General features: G+C 39.4%; 1 protein-coding gene across 3 annotated transcripts; it reads right to left on the bottom strand.

Annotated features, from left to right (window-relative positions):
- Nucleotides 1-8,301: 8,301 nt before the first annotated feature.
- Nucleotides 8,302-13,957, bottom strand: C3AR1 (complement C3a receptor 1). Of its 3 annotated transcripts, none has more exons than XM_090146367.1 (3): nt 13,937-13,957; nt 11,640-11,703; nt 8,302-10,074 (listed from the first exon to the last, which is right to left on the bottom strand). In XM_090146367.1, the coding sequence occupies exon 3, from the start codon at nt 10,071-10,073 to the stop codon at nt 8,682-8,684; it is 1,392 nt and encodes a 463-aa protein (XP_090002493.1). In that variant the 5' UTR covers nt 10,074; nt 11,640-11,703; nt 13,937-13,957; the 3' UTR covers nt 8,302-8,681. The 3 variants fall into 3 exon arrangements, with proteins under 3 accessions (XP_090002493.1, XP_031453006.2, XP_090002500.1); XM_031597146.2 differs by lacking the exon at nt 13,937-13,957 and adding an exon at nt 11,786-11,963; XM_090146374.1 differs by lacking the exon at nt 13,937-13,957 and adding an exon at nt 11,786-11,963 and having other exon boundaries at nt 8,302-9,967.
- Between the last annotated feature and the right edge of the window lie 479 nt (nt 13,958-14,436).

Genomic DNA, 14,436 nt, shown 5'->3' with positions numbered 1-14,436 from the left:
CTGTGCCCTAGAAATGCTGATTTCTGCTTCTTGAACATAATGTGAATTTGGGGAACAGTCCAGACTGCCACAGAAAACTGTTGGGTCAAGTAATTATAGCAAGGCCTTACCACTGAGTGAGGAAACATTTGAATAATGCAGTGAAGCCTTCTTAGGCTTTGTAATTTAATTATTCCCAAGAAGAACATACAGCTGTACCTCATATAGACATAGGATTTCGTGTAAGTGGTGTATTACCATGAAAAGACACAAGTGGATAGTCACTGAGGGCAATACGAAGTCCTCAGCCACATCTTTGGCAAATATTGTGACAGAGAATATTTTGCGAGATGCAGTCTGGGTGATATCTCGTGCCACAAGAGAGCTTCTAGCTGTAAATCCTGCAAACAGAAGCTTGTTTTCTAAACAGACATTGGTGCAAGGTCCTGGCCTGGAGGCATTTTGTGATGGCAGATCACTAAGCATATGTCTTTCCAGCTGACTGCTAATGAGTGTTTTGAACTAACCTGGGTGTGTACCAAATGCTTTCTTGTTATTTCTTAACTGGCTAATTTGACAGAAAAAAAGGAACAAATAATGCACATCCAATCATCTTAGATAAAATTGTTCAGAAGATTTAATCTATCTCCTCCTGTCTGTGAAGTCACTGAAAGGATTCTGCTGTTCTTGGATGCTGAATGATATCTTCTGATAACAGAAGAGTTCCTCCCATGGATCAGGAGGAATAATTGGCATCATTTAAGCACAAGTTTTAATAGAGCAAGGACTTAAAGGAAACAGGAATGATTAATTGAGGTGGTTGCAACAGTGTCAGGGGAGGGAATGCAGCAAACTGATCTGTAGGAAATTTGGCATCATGAGGCATGCTCTCTTGTTTGTTTTAATTTGCAGATCACTAGGGTGAAAAAGTGACATTGCTAGTGTCAAAAAAAAGTTAAATTCATTAAGAGGAGCCCTGGCAGTGAACCTGCATCTGCTCTAATTTCCTTTTACTGGAAATGAATTCCTTGAAGACATCAGTTAGCCAAATTGTTATAAAACAAGCCCTTAGATCAGGGTTTGATGCTTCTGTCTTCTACCGAACAAGCTAAAAATCCTTGAAAATTTCTCCTTACTATTCCTCGGATGTGAGCAAGTAGTGGTTAGTGGCATTATTTTTACCATAAATTAAAATAAATAAAAAGACAAATAGTGGTGCTTAAGACACAATGGTAAGAAGTGGTAAGAAGAACCAAGAAGGCTTCAGATACTAATTTGCTTCAGAGTTTGCAAAGTAAAAAAAAAGAGTGTGAAACAGTAAAGAATAGCTACATCAATTAAATCTGTGTTTTTATACAATATCTGTGCATTGAATTTAATATTGGAATTCTGTATCTGGGTATATATGAAACTATATCTTATTTCTATTATTAATTTATTTAAGAAGGAGTCATCCAGTGTGCACTGCAGGGCTGTGAGCAGCCACGTTTTAATTTCTGTTCCAGGGCTAAAGAAATATAACCTTACCTTTCAGATTTCATACATGATTGCTCATTGAAACTATTAATTAGTTTCCTGCAAATACACTGCCTTGAAAATTCTGGGGAAAACTTGTTATCTGGACTGTGTATTAGTTTTCCACTTCTCCAGTTAAAAATAAGATACTCCAGGATTTCTGGCTTGAACTTCAGCTGAGCATCCATCCATATCTCATGTTGTCTTTACCACAATTTAGCACAGTGGAAGAGTACAAAATTAGTGACATATTCCTTTCTCAAAAAGAACTACATTCCTTAAAAAGTTTGTTGATGTCTCAAAGAAATTAAAGGCAACCACCAGGAATACATTTACAAAAGTAGGACCAGTTCCATGGAAGACAGATACATGGATCGAGTAAGAAATTATATTCCCCAATCCTAAAATCAGCAGTGCCATGCAGTAAACAGGTCTGTTTGCCCATTGTGGACTAATGAAATTTTTAGTCATTAGTAGAGAATGAAGGATCCTGTCTAGGAAAGCAATCAACTTGCTTTCAGAAATCCAAGATCACTTTAGATGTAAGCTAACATTGCCCATATCCTATATGTAACAAAATTTATTTTAATTTTTTTTTAATTAAAATGTAAAGAAATTAGGGAAACAGAAACATAATTAGTGGGATATTTGACCTTGTTTTTGTGAAACTAATTCATTGCTTTCTGGTTTTATGGAAGCGGTTGCAATTCTTAATCACTTTCTCAAGGTGTTTGTCAGATTTTTGATGAAATCTTACTCTTCCTACTCTTCATCATTGAAACTAGTTGTTCACAAATGTATGTATTGCCATATTGCCAAAAAGTGATGACACGAATAAGGTGTGATTGTGAAGCGAAGGATATTTTTCTCTGGTAATGTATTTATATCAATTGAAAATACAAAAAAAAAATACAAAAAAAAAAAGGGGGGGGAGGGGGATGATGTTTTCAGCAGTCTTGAAATCTATTCTCATATCCCTTTATTAAGGGAAAACAAGGCTATATATTACTCATTGTTCGCGGGACTGTGTTTAACAAATGTACCAAAATGCATAAAATTGTTTTCCATACCTTGAGTTGGTGCTGCACTCCCCGTGTTGTTGTTTCAGCCCAGACAGTGCCCATTGCACACCGATGTTTGGCTGTTGCTGAGCAATACACACGTGGCTGAGGCTAGGCCGGGCTGCTTGGTAGGTCAGAACCACCTTCACGATTGTTCAGGGCAGGGGGCAGCATTTTTGTATGCAATTTACTGGGACATCAGATTTGTTGCACATTCTGTACATGTTCCCTGGAGGAATGGCACTACCTGTGATACCGCTCAGTAAGTAGATAATTAGTTGTGGCTTGGTAGAGGAGAAAGAGAAGACCAATTTCTGAGAGGATAAATCAGAAAAGACATAGAAAAGGCAGAAAAACTCACACTTCCACTCACTATAAAGTGAATTTATAGAAGAAAGCAAGAAGGATTGTCGTGGAAATCCCACTACTAATTTCATTCCAGAACAGAAGCATATGAAGCATATGGGACATGTGGGAGATGTCAAACTGATGGGAAAAAAAAGACCATTTTTCTTTTTCTAAACTGCTGCTCCTGGGTTGAGGATCTTTTCAATGTTGTTGAAAGCTTTATAAGTTTACAATTCTATTCATCACCACCATCCAAAAATAATCCTCTGCTCTGGAAACCATCTGTCTTACTGGGAGGATGGAAACATTGACCTGGTTCTGTGGAAATGGAGACAGCAAGTTTCTCTCTGTGGATGCATTACATTTCATTCATTCAGAGGGAAACACACAATGATTCTTTGAGGTACGTGCTTTATAAAGGAAGGTTTTAAAACTCTTAATGTAAGATGAAATGCAATGCTTCCATGGAAGGAGGGATCATAATTGAAGTGTTCAGATTGACCTTTCATTTTAATATGTATTTCTTCCTAGAGGATCTGCATCACTCATCTCAAACAGCCAAGAAGTGTCCACATTAAAAAAATTACATTTTCTTGGCTGGCAGTATCCTGATACAGTCCTCTGTCTGTAGATATAATAGTGTAGGCTCTTCTCCAGTGAAAATATATTCTAACTTCAGACACACAACACAGGCAGGCCTAAATTGGATGAACATATGTTTCTTTGAAGGCTGTTTGCTAACAGTAATTGCTTTAACTTCCAATAAATTTGTCGGGAGTTCCTCTAGCACTTATCTGGCAGAGCTATAAGGAAAGTAGAAAACAACATTCAGAGATAAGTCTTTCAAAAACAGTATGAAATTTATCGAGTAAATTAGTCAATAGTTCAAGAATTATTAGGCTCAAAACTGATGTCAAGGAATCTGTGCTGCTGTTTTTTCACACTAAGAAGACAGGTAAGGCAGATCAGTGTCAAAACAAAGAGGTCCCAGTCAAATCAAAGCTGATTTTAATGAACATTTTTTTTTACTTCTGGATCCAAGTTTTCTGTGATTCAGGAATATCTTCGATACTTTACCTGTGGAAGTTTCCCAGAACAAAGCCACAGTCAGGTTTAAGTCTGGGGCATATTGTGGCTCTATCCTCCTCCTGATTCCTTCCTCTTACTTTAAATTCACAGAACATAAATGGCCCACAACAGCCTGTCCTTTAAATACAAAAATATCTTGCACTGAAAAGCTGAAACAGAGCAATTGGAAAGCCATAGGCACACACAATATTTCTGACATGTGGAAGATTGCCTTAATTACAAGGGCAGTCACTGGGAGGCAGCCAGGCCTAACTGGAGGAAGGTGGGGACTTCTGTCTCATTTTCAGCTTTACTTCTTCTGTCCTCACACTCACCTAACATTTCACCAACTAATAGACATGGGAGGTCTAGTCTTTCAGAGCAGATGTCCCCCATCATGGTCTGCACCAGCCTTGCAGAGAGCAGCTAATTTGAAAAGCTTTTTGAAAGAACACATGTTGTAAAGTATTCAATGGCCAGAATTTAAAATTCAAATGATAAGTCAATACTATTCAGTAAGGCAGGCAAATACAGATGCTGGCTAAGAGGAAATGTTCACCCCCCCCCCCCACTCCTTAAATTGTGATATGATGATTTTTTAAAAGAACATTTTAATTTAAATTAAGTTTGTTGAAGTGCACACCATGAGGGATTACAGATATATAGCTGGAAACACCAATGGAAAGTCCCTATATCAGGGCATGTAACAAGACAAGCATGTGGTTCATTATATTGATCCACATAGGATGCTTCCCTTTCTCTTATTCTTCTGCAAAAGTGGGAGGGTGTAGTTCCTAGAGCTGTGATTTAGGGGACACACAGTGGGGAAATGTACATCCATATGAAATTCTGGGAAACTATAGTGTCTGGTTTTAGATGCTGCAATGTTTTCAGACAAATTAGAGTACTGTCACCTGAAAGCCATAGATTTGTTTGGCAATCTCTGTGAGCAGTTTCCGTGAAGAAGCAGGGTCAGCTTACTGCTATCAGCCACTGGGAGGGACCTCGACCTTTCTGCATGAACCAGACACATCACAACTGAGATAGGAAAGATCACAGTATTTCCTGTAAATCCCTCTGCTTCAGAAGGCCTCTTACATAGACTGTTGTATATGGTGTTTATAAACACAGAAGTCAAGAGATTATATCCTAAGGATAGAATACAGAGGCATGTAGTTTAATGAGGAAAGGAAACAAGTGATCATAAATTACAGAAAACTCTGCTGAGCTGTGGGTGATATGTATATACAGAAAAAGTGCTTGCAAATCTCTGTTACCTTTCATCAACAGAGAAGTGAACTCTTTTTTTCTGCTGCCATTTGAGGTATATAACTCAGTCATAAAAGCACTAGCTGATGTCTCCATAGAATGGCTTTTGCAAGTTGGAATTTCTATCTGTGCTCCCAAGAAAAGCAACCTCAGCATCATTTTCCAGACTAATGGGAAATGAAAAAATAACGCATCCCTGTGGGACTCCCATACACTTCTAGCATGAGAGAGCATAAGAAATTAAATTACTGCTTTCTTTTTTCTTTTTTTTTTTGAAAAACAAATTGTTATCCCATGAAGAAATTTTGTTGCAAAATAGAAGCCCAGCAATAGATAGCAGACGTTTTGACATCATTATTTTCTTCAGGCTGCAAGCAAGGCTGTGGTGTATGGCCCAAGCATAGCCTGCTGAAGAAGGCAGAGATTATGAAAGACCAGAAAATGCCACAAAACGTAGGCCCGGAAGTTGTCCTGTGGTCAACAAGAACAACCTGTAGCTGTGCAGGATAAGGCTGTAGCTTTGCCTCTGTCATTCCACTCACCTTCATCTGCCACTTGCCTTATCTATGCCTAACAACATGCAGCCCTACTACTCATGTCAAAGGCCTGAGCTATGACAGGAAATACGACCTCTGGCAAAAACATGAAAACCAGAAAAATGTGGGATAATTAACGTAGGAACAACCTCTCATGTCTTTGGGAACTGAAAATGAGGTCTCAAGGAAATGAAAATTTCTCTGCTTTTCTGCAAAGTCATGTGTTTTTCATACCCCCATCTATATCTCAGCTTTCATACCTTGTAATAGTCCAAATTTCCTCACTTCTCATGGCAAATCACATGTAAAAGATGTGTAAAGTCATGACACTGGAGGAGAGCTTTCGGAGCTCTCCTCAGCTGGCCTGAGACTCCTCAGCTTGCAACTTCCCCTTCCCCCTGGAATAATGACTAGTTAATAAGCTAATTCATTGTTTGCTTAAAATATATGTGATCATATGCAACAGCTTGCTCAGAATATACATAGTAGGTTCTTTTGGTGCACCTAATCTGAGTCAGTGAAGTTCACCATAGTCACTGTCTTCTCACTGGACAAAACAAACCAGGGAACGGGATGGGACAAAGGCTTAATTCTCACTTAGCTAATATCACACAGGACATCAGCTTTTCCCCCATGGTTTCAGTTTCCCCTTCTTTTGCCTTCCTGAAGTAAATTTTCATGTAACTGTGCTGTTCAGCCTTAATCAGATATTTTACTCCACCTTCTTGATGAGTGAGCGTATTACAGAGCTTTTACATTTTTCCATATAAAAAGTACAGTGACGGGACCCAAGTACATAGAGTATGAAGCTGTGATGAGTGGCTCAGGTTGGATGTCAGGAAAATGCTCCTCACTGAGAGGGTGATCAGACACTGAAACAAGGTCTCCAAGGCAGTGGTCATGTCACTGAGCTTGCCAGAGTTCAAGTGGAAAGTACTCCCACTCACATGTTATGATTTTGGGTAGACCCATATGGAGCCAGAAGTTGGACTCAGTGATTCTTATGGGTCTCTTCCAACTCAGATATTCTATGATTCTATGAAATCAGCCTGTTTTAACTGCAAAAAATTAGAATGTCCCGTCTGTGGCATTGTTTCATTTTAGTATTTTGTAAAGCCCACCCCAACTTTTATCCCTTGTTTATCAGTAAGGGGAACAAGACAGAAATAAAACATCATGGTGGCTTTGACAAACCTGGGGCAAAGGAGGTAAAAACCTCTACTCTGACTGAAGGAAGGAGGTGGAAGTGAGATTTTTCTTTTTTCTTTTTTTTTTTTAACATGTGTGTATTGGATGGGGAGATCATTGAAAATGAGAAATGAAGAATCCCAGAGCCAACTTCAACATGGAGTTAGCTGTTGTCTGTGCTGCCTCCACCTCAGGATGGTAATGATGCAGCTTGGAAGCATGTGTGATTGGGTTTCTGTGGAATGTGGCACCAGAGACAACCTGTAGTTGGTGCCAGTTAGTGCTTTGCAGAGCATATTGCAGAGCTGGCCCCATGGAAATCTGAAACCACTGGAAGAAAAAAGAAAGATGGCTCCTTCCACATAAGCTTGTGCCCACAATTTGCATATTTACATCATCTGTATATTACCTGCATCCATCCATTACAACCATCACTTGCATATGTAAATACATGTCAGATCTTGTGACTCATTCCTCTGCCCCTGAATTACATGTAAATTGCCAGTGGACAGGAAGGCATTGGGTTGCCTATGTGGATCTCTGTGCTGATACCAGCTGCAGGGAGTGAAGTGAATCAAACCTGCCATGCAGAGTTCTTACAGGCCTTTCCGCAGTAGCAACCCAGTGCTTTGTGTCAAGGGTCAGGCAGAGAGGTATCACAAATTTATTTTTGTGCATGCTTTCTTAAATGAAAGTCTTTATGTTTTAACCGTATCATGCCAGTATTGCATTTCTTTTGGCTGTGTCTAGATTTGGTTCCTACTTACCAGTTACCTTGAAAAGAAAATTTGGGAGTGGACATTACTAAATTAACAGCTTCCACTTATGTGTACACTGCAACTGAGACTTTTCTGGTTATCAAGAGTCAGAATTCCTTACAGCTGTCTGTTTTCACAACACTGAGACCAGTGCATCTTTCAAGTCTCATGTTGGCCAGAAAAGCTGTGAAAACTACACTGTGGCTAGGAAGCTCCTCAAATTCTGCTTGCAATAAGCTAAAATACAGTAGGAATATTTGGGCAGCTTCAAACACCACCTTAAAGGAAAGTTTAGGACGCTAATGGTAGAAGGAGTGCTGAGGAGCCAGTGAGTACATGCTAATGAACATAGTTACAGCATGAGAATTAGGGCAGTTACCACTGTACAATGATATAATTGCTAGGATAAAAATGATACCTTGGACATCTACAAGGGAATGAAAATCACTTCAATGCAGATGTCTGGAGCATGTGCTGTTCCTATGCAATGCTGTAGTAAAATGTAGCACTTCTCTCTAGGTATCTTCAGATAAAAAAAAACTCTCAGAACCAAGTATAGTCAAAGGAGAGACATCAGCGTTGGTTTCACCTGCATTTTATCAGAGATAGGAGATGCAAAACATCTTTAATAGACATATGTAAATAACTGATTATTTTCTTATTCAGCAGTTCAAAAATTGAAGTACACGATTGCACTACAAACCATTCTGCAAGCCTTCTTTACTCTTTAAAGTACGCTGGGTCTCTTGCTTCACTAGTTGTTCACCAGAGATTATTCGTATTTCCAACTTCCCATCTTGCTATAGTAGGATATAAGGTGAATTAGCAGATCTGATCTGAACCATCACTGTGCCCTGTGTGCAGTTCTGTTCAGTAATCAAATGTGTTAAAGCAAAAAAAAAAGTGGAGAGTTGTTGATGTACAGAACTCTTTCTTCAGTAATGATGGGAAGTCCTGCATTAGACTGTGGTAGTAACATCCTTATCTTTTGAAGTCCTGCTTCTGTCAAGAGAGTAAGGGCTTGAACATGTTGGTTCCTCAGTAAAGACTCCTTCCAAGACTCCTTGCAGTGATTGCCTTGCCTTTGCCCTGAAGTCCCGCCCCACAAAAACATACAGCAGAGGGTTGATGCAGCTGTTAGCATATGCGAGTGCTACAGAGAGGTGATCCCAGAGGATCAGTGACTCCTTCAGTTCCGTACCAGGAGTAGCCACAAGGGACAGAATCCCAACTATATGGTAGGGAGCCCAGCAGACAAAAAATGCAGCTACCACAAGAATGATCATTCTCAGCATCTTGCTTTGTGGCTTACGATAATTACTTGCATGCATCCTGAAAGCAATAAGGGCGTAGCAAACTGCCATTATGCAAAAGGGAAGTATGAAGCCAAAGACAGCCCTAGTGATAGTTATTACAGTTAAGGGAAAGGGCATGGCATAATCATTATCACTGAAGACACTGTCAAAATCGAACAAATCAAGAGGAGGATCAAGTGGCTTTAAATTGAAGTCATTGTTGGATGGTACAGCCAAGTTAGTATTAGGTAGATCACTCTGAGATTCCAATAGCCTGATGTCAGGATAGGCAGTCGAATTTAACAAGGAGTTCACATCTACAGTGGTATGAGAAAGGTGAGCTTCTGCGATTATGCCTTTGTCGGTGGATATGCTGTTTGCTTGAAAATCTAGATAACTATAACTATCCGTAGGCTGATGAGCAAAGATGGTACTAACGTATGTGACAGCTGGTACTGAAGGTGAGTATTCTTCCAATAATCCAGTTCCAGGATCACTGTCATCCATATATTCTAGTATTTCATAATCTCCAAAATTGTACCCACACTCAGTTTTTCCACCATCGGTGATAGTGCTGCGGTAGTGAAAGACAGGGCAGCAGAAAATGAAGGCCAGGATCCAAATGCCACTGCAGACTAGTGAAATAAACTTAATTGTTCGATGATTTTGACACCAGACGGGTTTCATCACAAGAAGGCACCGGTCAATGCTGATCACCGTAAGTAGGAAAATGCTAGCAAACATGGTGAAGATTATGACTGATGGGATTACTTTGCAGAGAAACCAACCATATGGCCAGTGTTCATTGAGGAACAAGTGAACAATGATGAATGGCAGAGACAAGCAGCACATGAAGTCAGCCACAGCAAGATTTAGGAACCAGATGATGTTCACAGACCTCTTCATTTTCAAACCAGCTACCCAGATAACCAACCCATTGCCTGGGATACCTATGATGAAAACGAGGATGAAGATAACCAGGGAGATAATGGATTCTCGTGCATAATATATAGCATCCTGTTCATGTGAACTGCTGTTAACCAGGAGTGGAGGCATTCTGTAGTTAGAAAACAGAGAAGAAATTAGTAGACACTTCCCCAGGTTTTTTGTCTATACTGAAGAATCTCTGAGCCAGGAAACAGTACTGAGCTGGATGCATACAAAGGCATCAGCCTATACTAGTTGGCACTAAATGGTTACCTCTACTAATCTGGCAATTATACAGCTTCATCATTCTTATAGTGGATTAGTTAAGCAAAGTCCACTATTCAAACAGGGGATTTGTATGCACTTATATTCTTCTATTTCTGTCATCCTTTTTGATTTCAGCCTTGTTCTTTTTATTCTCCACTGAAGTTCCCACTTTATTTATATGCCCTCAAAATCACCATTTTTTCTTTCCTGATTAACTTCCTGCTTTGTATGCAGTTTTCTTTTACAGAATGATGTCAGCATTTTAGTTTCTTTTCCCCTTCTTTTCCTGGCGTAACCAGTTAAATAGACTTAGGTTGAGAGGCAATGATTATCTTACTGGAATAACTCTGCTCCACTTTCTGGAAATTATAAATAGAATGGATAAGACAGCAACTCTGTTTGTTAAAGGACATTTTTAAGGAAGTCACAGTAAGCGCTTCCTTCTTTCTTTTCTAGCCTATACATATGTCTCGAGTTCTTTGCTAGATCTTTGGAAAGCTAGTCTTGATGAGGAGAAAGGCAAGAAATGAATGGTTTAAGAATGACAGAGATACAGTTGAATAAAAAGAAATAAGGGGCAATAGTAATACTATGATTGAACCACTTAGGTTTAAGAAAAGCTGTTATATTGCATGAAAGTGAAGCTGAGTCACAGAACATCCTCGTGTGATTTAAAACTGTAAGAGGTGGCAGTGGAAAAACTTGCTTTGTTCAGTCATTCTTAGACGTAGATACTAGTAAACTAAGAAGAGAAAGTTAAGAAATCTAGAAAAGTCAAAGCAGGTCAGAGAAAAAGATACTTGATACTCATCCTGTACGTGTTAACAAAATTGTTTTTAAAATTCCTGTTAACTAAACTCTTGACAAATCAATGAAGATGGTTATGTTGCTGAATGATCAGTACAAGAATTTCCAGAAGGCAAAGAAAATGCATAGGCAAGAGTTGAATACAACCTGCACAAATAACTGACATTACATGAATAAGAAAACCAAGACTGTTTAAATCTCTGTTATTCCAGTAATTAGATGCCAGTCACAGGCTGCTAAGTGCAGGTCTAAATCTATGCTATTATTAAAAATAAAACAAAATAAGAACAACCACATCCAAATAATCTATCTCTTTCTTGTATAACATATAGACTAAATGTGGAGTACATCACTGCAGCATTTGAACTGTTCCATCACAAAGAAAATGATATAAATGGTTGCAACAGACATTGCAATTAACATTTTTTGGTAACAATTGTTCACAGTCTTTTAGGTGAGTTGACTTGTAAGGAAAGCTATGAAGTAAGTCATTGGAAAGCAGCATTTATGAAGATGGAAATATGGAAATGACAACTGAAGGGGGGACAAAGGTTTTCAAGAGTCAATAATAAGCAACTGCACATTAAAAAAGAAAGCAAGACTGTAGCTTATTGCACCTACCTTAATGAAGCAAATATTGCAGTGCATCAGGGTACAAGAAGCATCGGTCCTGTGTTCAGAGTGACTGCAAAAAAAGAAGCTCATTACATTTTAGGAACTGCTTTTTTTCCCCTAATTTGCATGTGTATGCAAAGTAACCTTCCTACCTTGAGGGAGAGGCTTACAGTGTCTCTTATTTGAAGAATTCGAGGCAATTGGCAGGTAAGTAACAAAGCAAGAAAATCATAAGAAGCATTTTCAGCACTGTCAAAATGAAATACTGTCCTAAGTCAAAGAAAATCAGGAAGCTAAAGAGTGATAATCACAGATGCATATTTAAACTTTCCTTAAGAAGACACAAAATCTCAATGCCAAATCAGTTGTCTTGCCTGCTAACATAACAGTGAAATGTTCTTCATTTACTTCAGAAATACAAAACCTAGCGTTATATTATCAGGTGTCTGATCTGTTTTTCTGTAGCCACTTCATCTTTTTTCAGATCAGCACATTCATCTAGCTAAAACAGTTTCTTATCATACTGGATTCTTGACAATCCAGATCAGCTTCTGTCCCAGCCTGAGTTTAGTTCAGAAAGTACAGGACATTGTACTCAAGAAACCATAATTGTATCAAAGATCAAAGGCATTTTAATCTGTTTTTTGTTTTGTTTTGTTTTGTTTTTTTTTTGTTTTTTTTAAGAAAACGGAACTTGGCCTGATGAAATGTTAGAAATGTCAGAATTTGTCAACGGAAATGCTGATACCACAAAATGTTGGCAGGCTATAAGAAAAGCCAACGCATTTAAAATGAGAAACAATAGAGTTCCCCCCTAACGCACCAAATCTGGGAAGTCGAGAAACTGCTAGCAGGAATGGCAAAGCACGGGTGTACAAGAATTGGCCTCAGTACTTTGATTTTAAATGGAAAATGAACCATAACTATGGGGAGTTCAAAGCATGTTATCTGTTCTGTGCAACACACAAATGCTGACTCAAACGCAAAAGCCGTGCAACCACAGACAGGAAGGCAGACCAGAAATTCGCTGTTCCCCTAAAGACATACGGACTGTCAGCAGCCTGCAAAGACAATTCCTCTATCTGTGTCTGTTTTCAGCTGCTGCCTTTCCTGAAGGAATCAAGAGACCTGGTTAGAAAGGGGTCTGTGCACTGGTGTCTTGTTGAGAGGAGTGTATTCCTATGTGTTTCTGTTGGCCAAAGGATGCATATACTTTTCATTACCATGTGACTGACTAGCTCCAGTCAAACTTTTCCTTGCAAAAAGACCCTTCTATACCAATCGATCAGGTCTGATCACTCCAGTTAAAACTTCTCCCATTACAACTTTGTCATAACAAGCACATTACCTTCAATCCAGCCAACTAGTTCTGGACAGTGACAAGATTATGAAATACCTCACTGTGTATGTTTCCAAGCCAATTGAAATTTTAAGCAGCTCCACTAGTCATGTGTTTTGCACCCACTTCAGAATGAAGAAGCTAATGATGTAGGCATTTAAAGGAGATGGCATATTTTGTTACTCTCAGAAAATGGTCACTGATCAAATCAGACCTTTGACTTGCAGCTGGGATGGCAATCCCAAATCACCACGCTATACTAATTTCTTCTCTTCCAGACCTCACCCTTCCCCAGTTGTTAAAGAGTCAGCTTAGAAGGTCTCTAACTCACAGAATCACTGAAAGAACTTCTGGAGGTGGTCTAGTATACCCCACTGCACCAAGCAGGATTAGCTAAAACAGATTACCTATGACTGTTTTAAGTATTCACAGAAGGAGGCTTCCCAACTTTTCTGGAAATTCTGTTCCAGTGTTCAACCACTCTCAAAGAATAAAGTGTTTTCTTGTGTCTTTCAGTCAGTATTTCCCATTTTTCACTTTGTGCCAACTACCTGTCACCATACACTACTGAGAAGAGTCTGGCTCCCTCTCCTTTACACACTCTGATCAGATAGCCCTGAGCCTTCCCCTCCCCAGGCTGGACAGTCTCTGCCATCACAGCTTGTTCTTGCGTGAAAGGTGTTCCAGTCACTTAACCATCTTATTGGCCCTTCACAAGCTTCACACTGCTATGTCCACGTCTATCTTGTACTGGAGAGCTCAGAACTGCACACAGCACTTTAGATGTGGCCTCATCAGTGCTTAGGAAGGGGAAAATCCCTTTCTTATGCCAGCTGGCAGCACTTCTCCTAATGTAGCACTGAGTGCTGTTAGGCTTAATATCTATGATGGTGCATCACTGGCTCATGTTCAGCTTTTTTTTCACCAGAACCACAAAACCATCATTCTCTGCAGAGCTGCTTACCAGTCACTTGGCCCTAAGAATGTACAAGTGTTGTTTCCTCTCAGGCGCTGGAATTTGCACTTCCTCATCTTGAACTTCTTTATGTTTCTCCCTGACCAATTATTCATCCTGCTGATGTTCCTCTGAAGGCCAGGAAAACCACCTGGTGTGTCAGCCAGTTCTGAAACATCTGCAAACTTGTTAAGAGTGCACTCTGCTTCACATCCAGGTTTTTAATAAAGAGTTCAGCAGTACCAGAATGAGTGTTAACTGCTGCTGAATACCACTACTGACTTGCATCTACTTGGATTTAGCTCTTCTGATCACCACTCTCTGAGCCCACTATTTCAGTCGCTTTTCGGTCCACCCCACTGTCCACTTATTTAGCCCATACTCCATCAATGTGTCTGTGAGGATGACTGTGTTGAAATTTACCTTGATGGTAAATATCATCTGGCCACCATAAATTGACTAAAACCTTAATGCAAGTTACAGTTGACATTGCTTCTTTCAGATGTTAC

Source organism: Phasianus colchicus, chromosome 1 (genome assembly GCF_987193195.1).
Source record: "Phasianus colchicus chromosome 1, bPhaCol1.hap1.1, whole genome shotgun sequence".
Lineage (NCBI taxonomy): Eukaryota > Metazoa > Chordata > Aves > Galliformes > Phasianidae > Phasianus > Phasianus colchicus.
The sequence above is the reverse complement of the archived record's forward strand: the minus strand, read 5'-3'. Positions and strand labels throughout refer to the sequence as shown.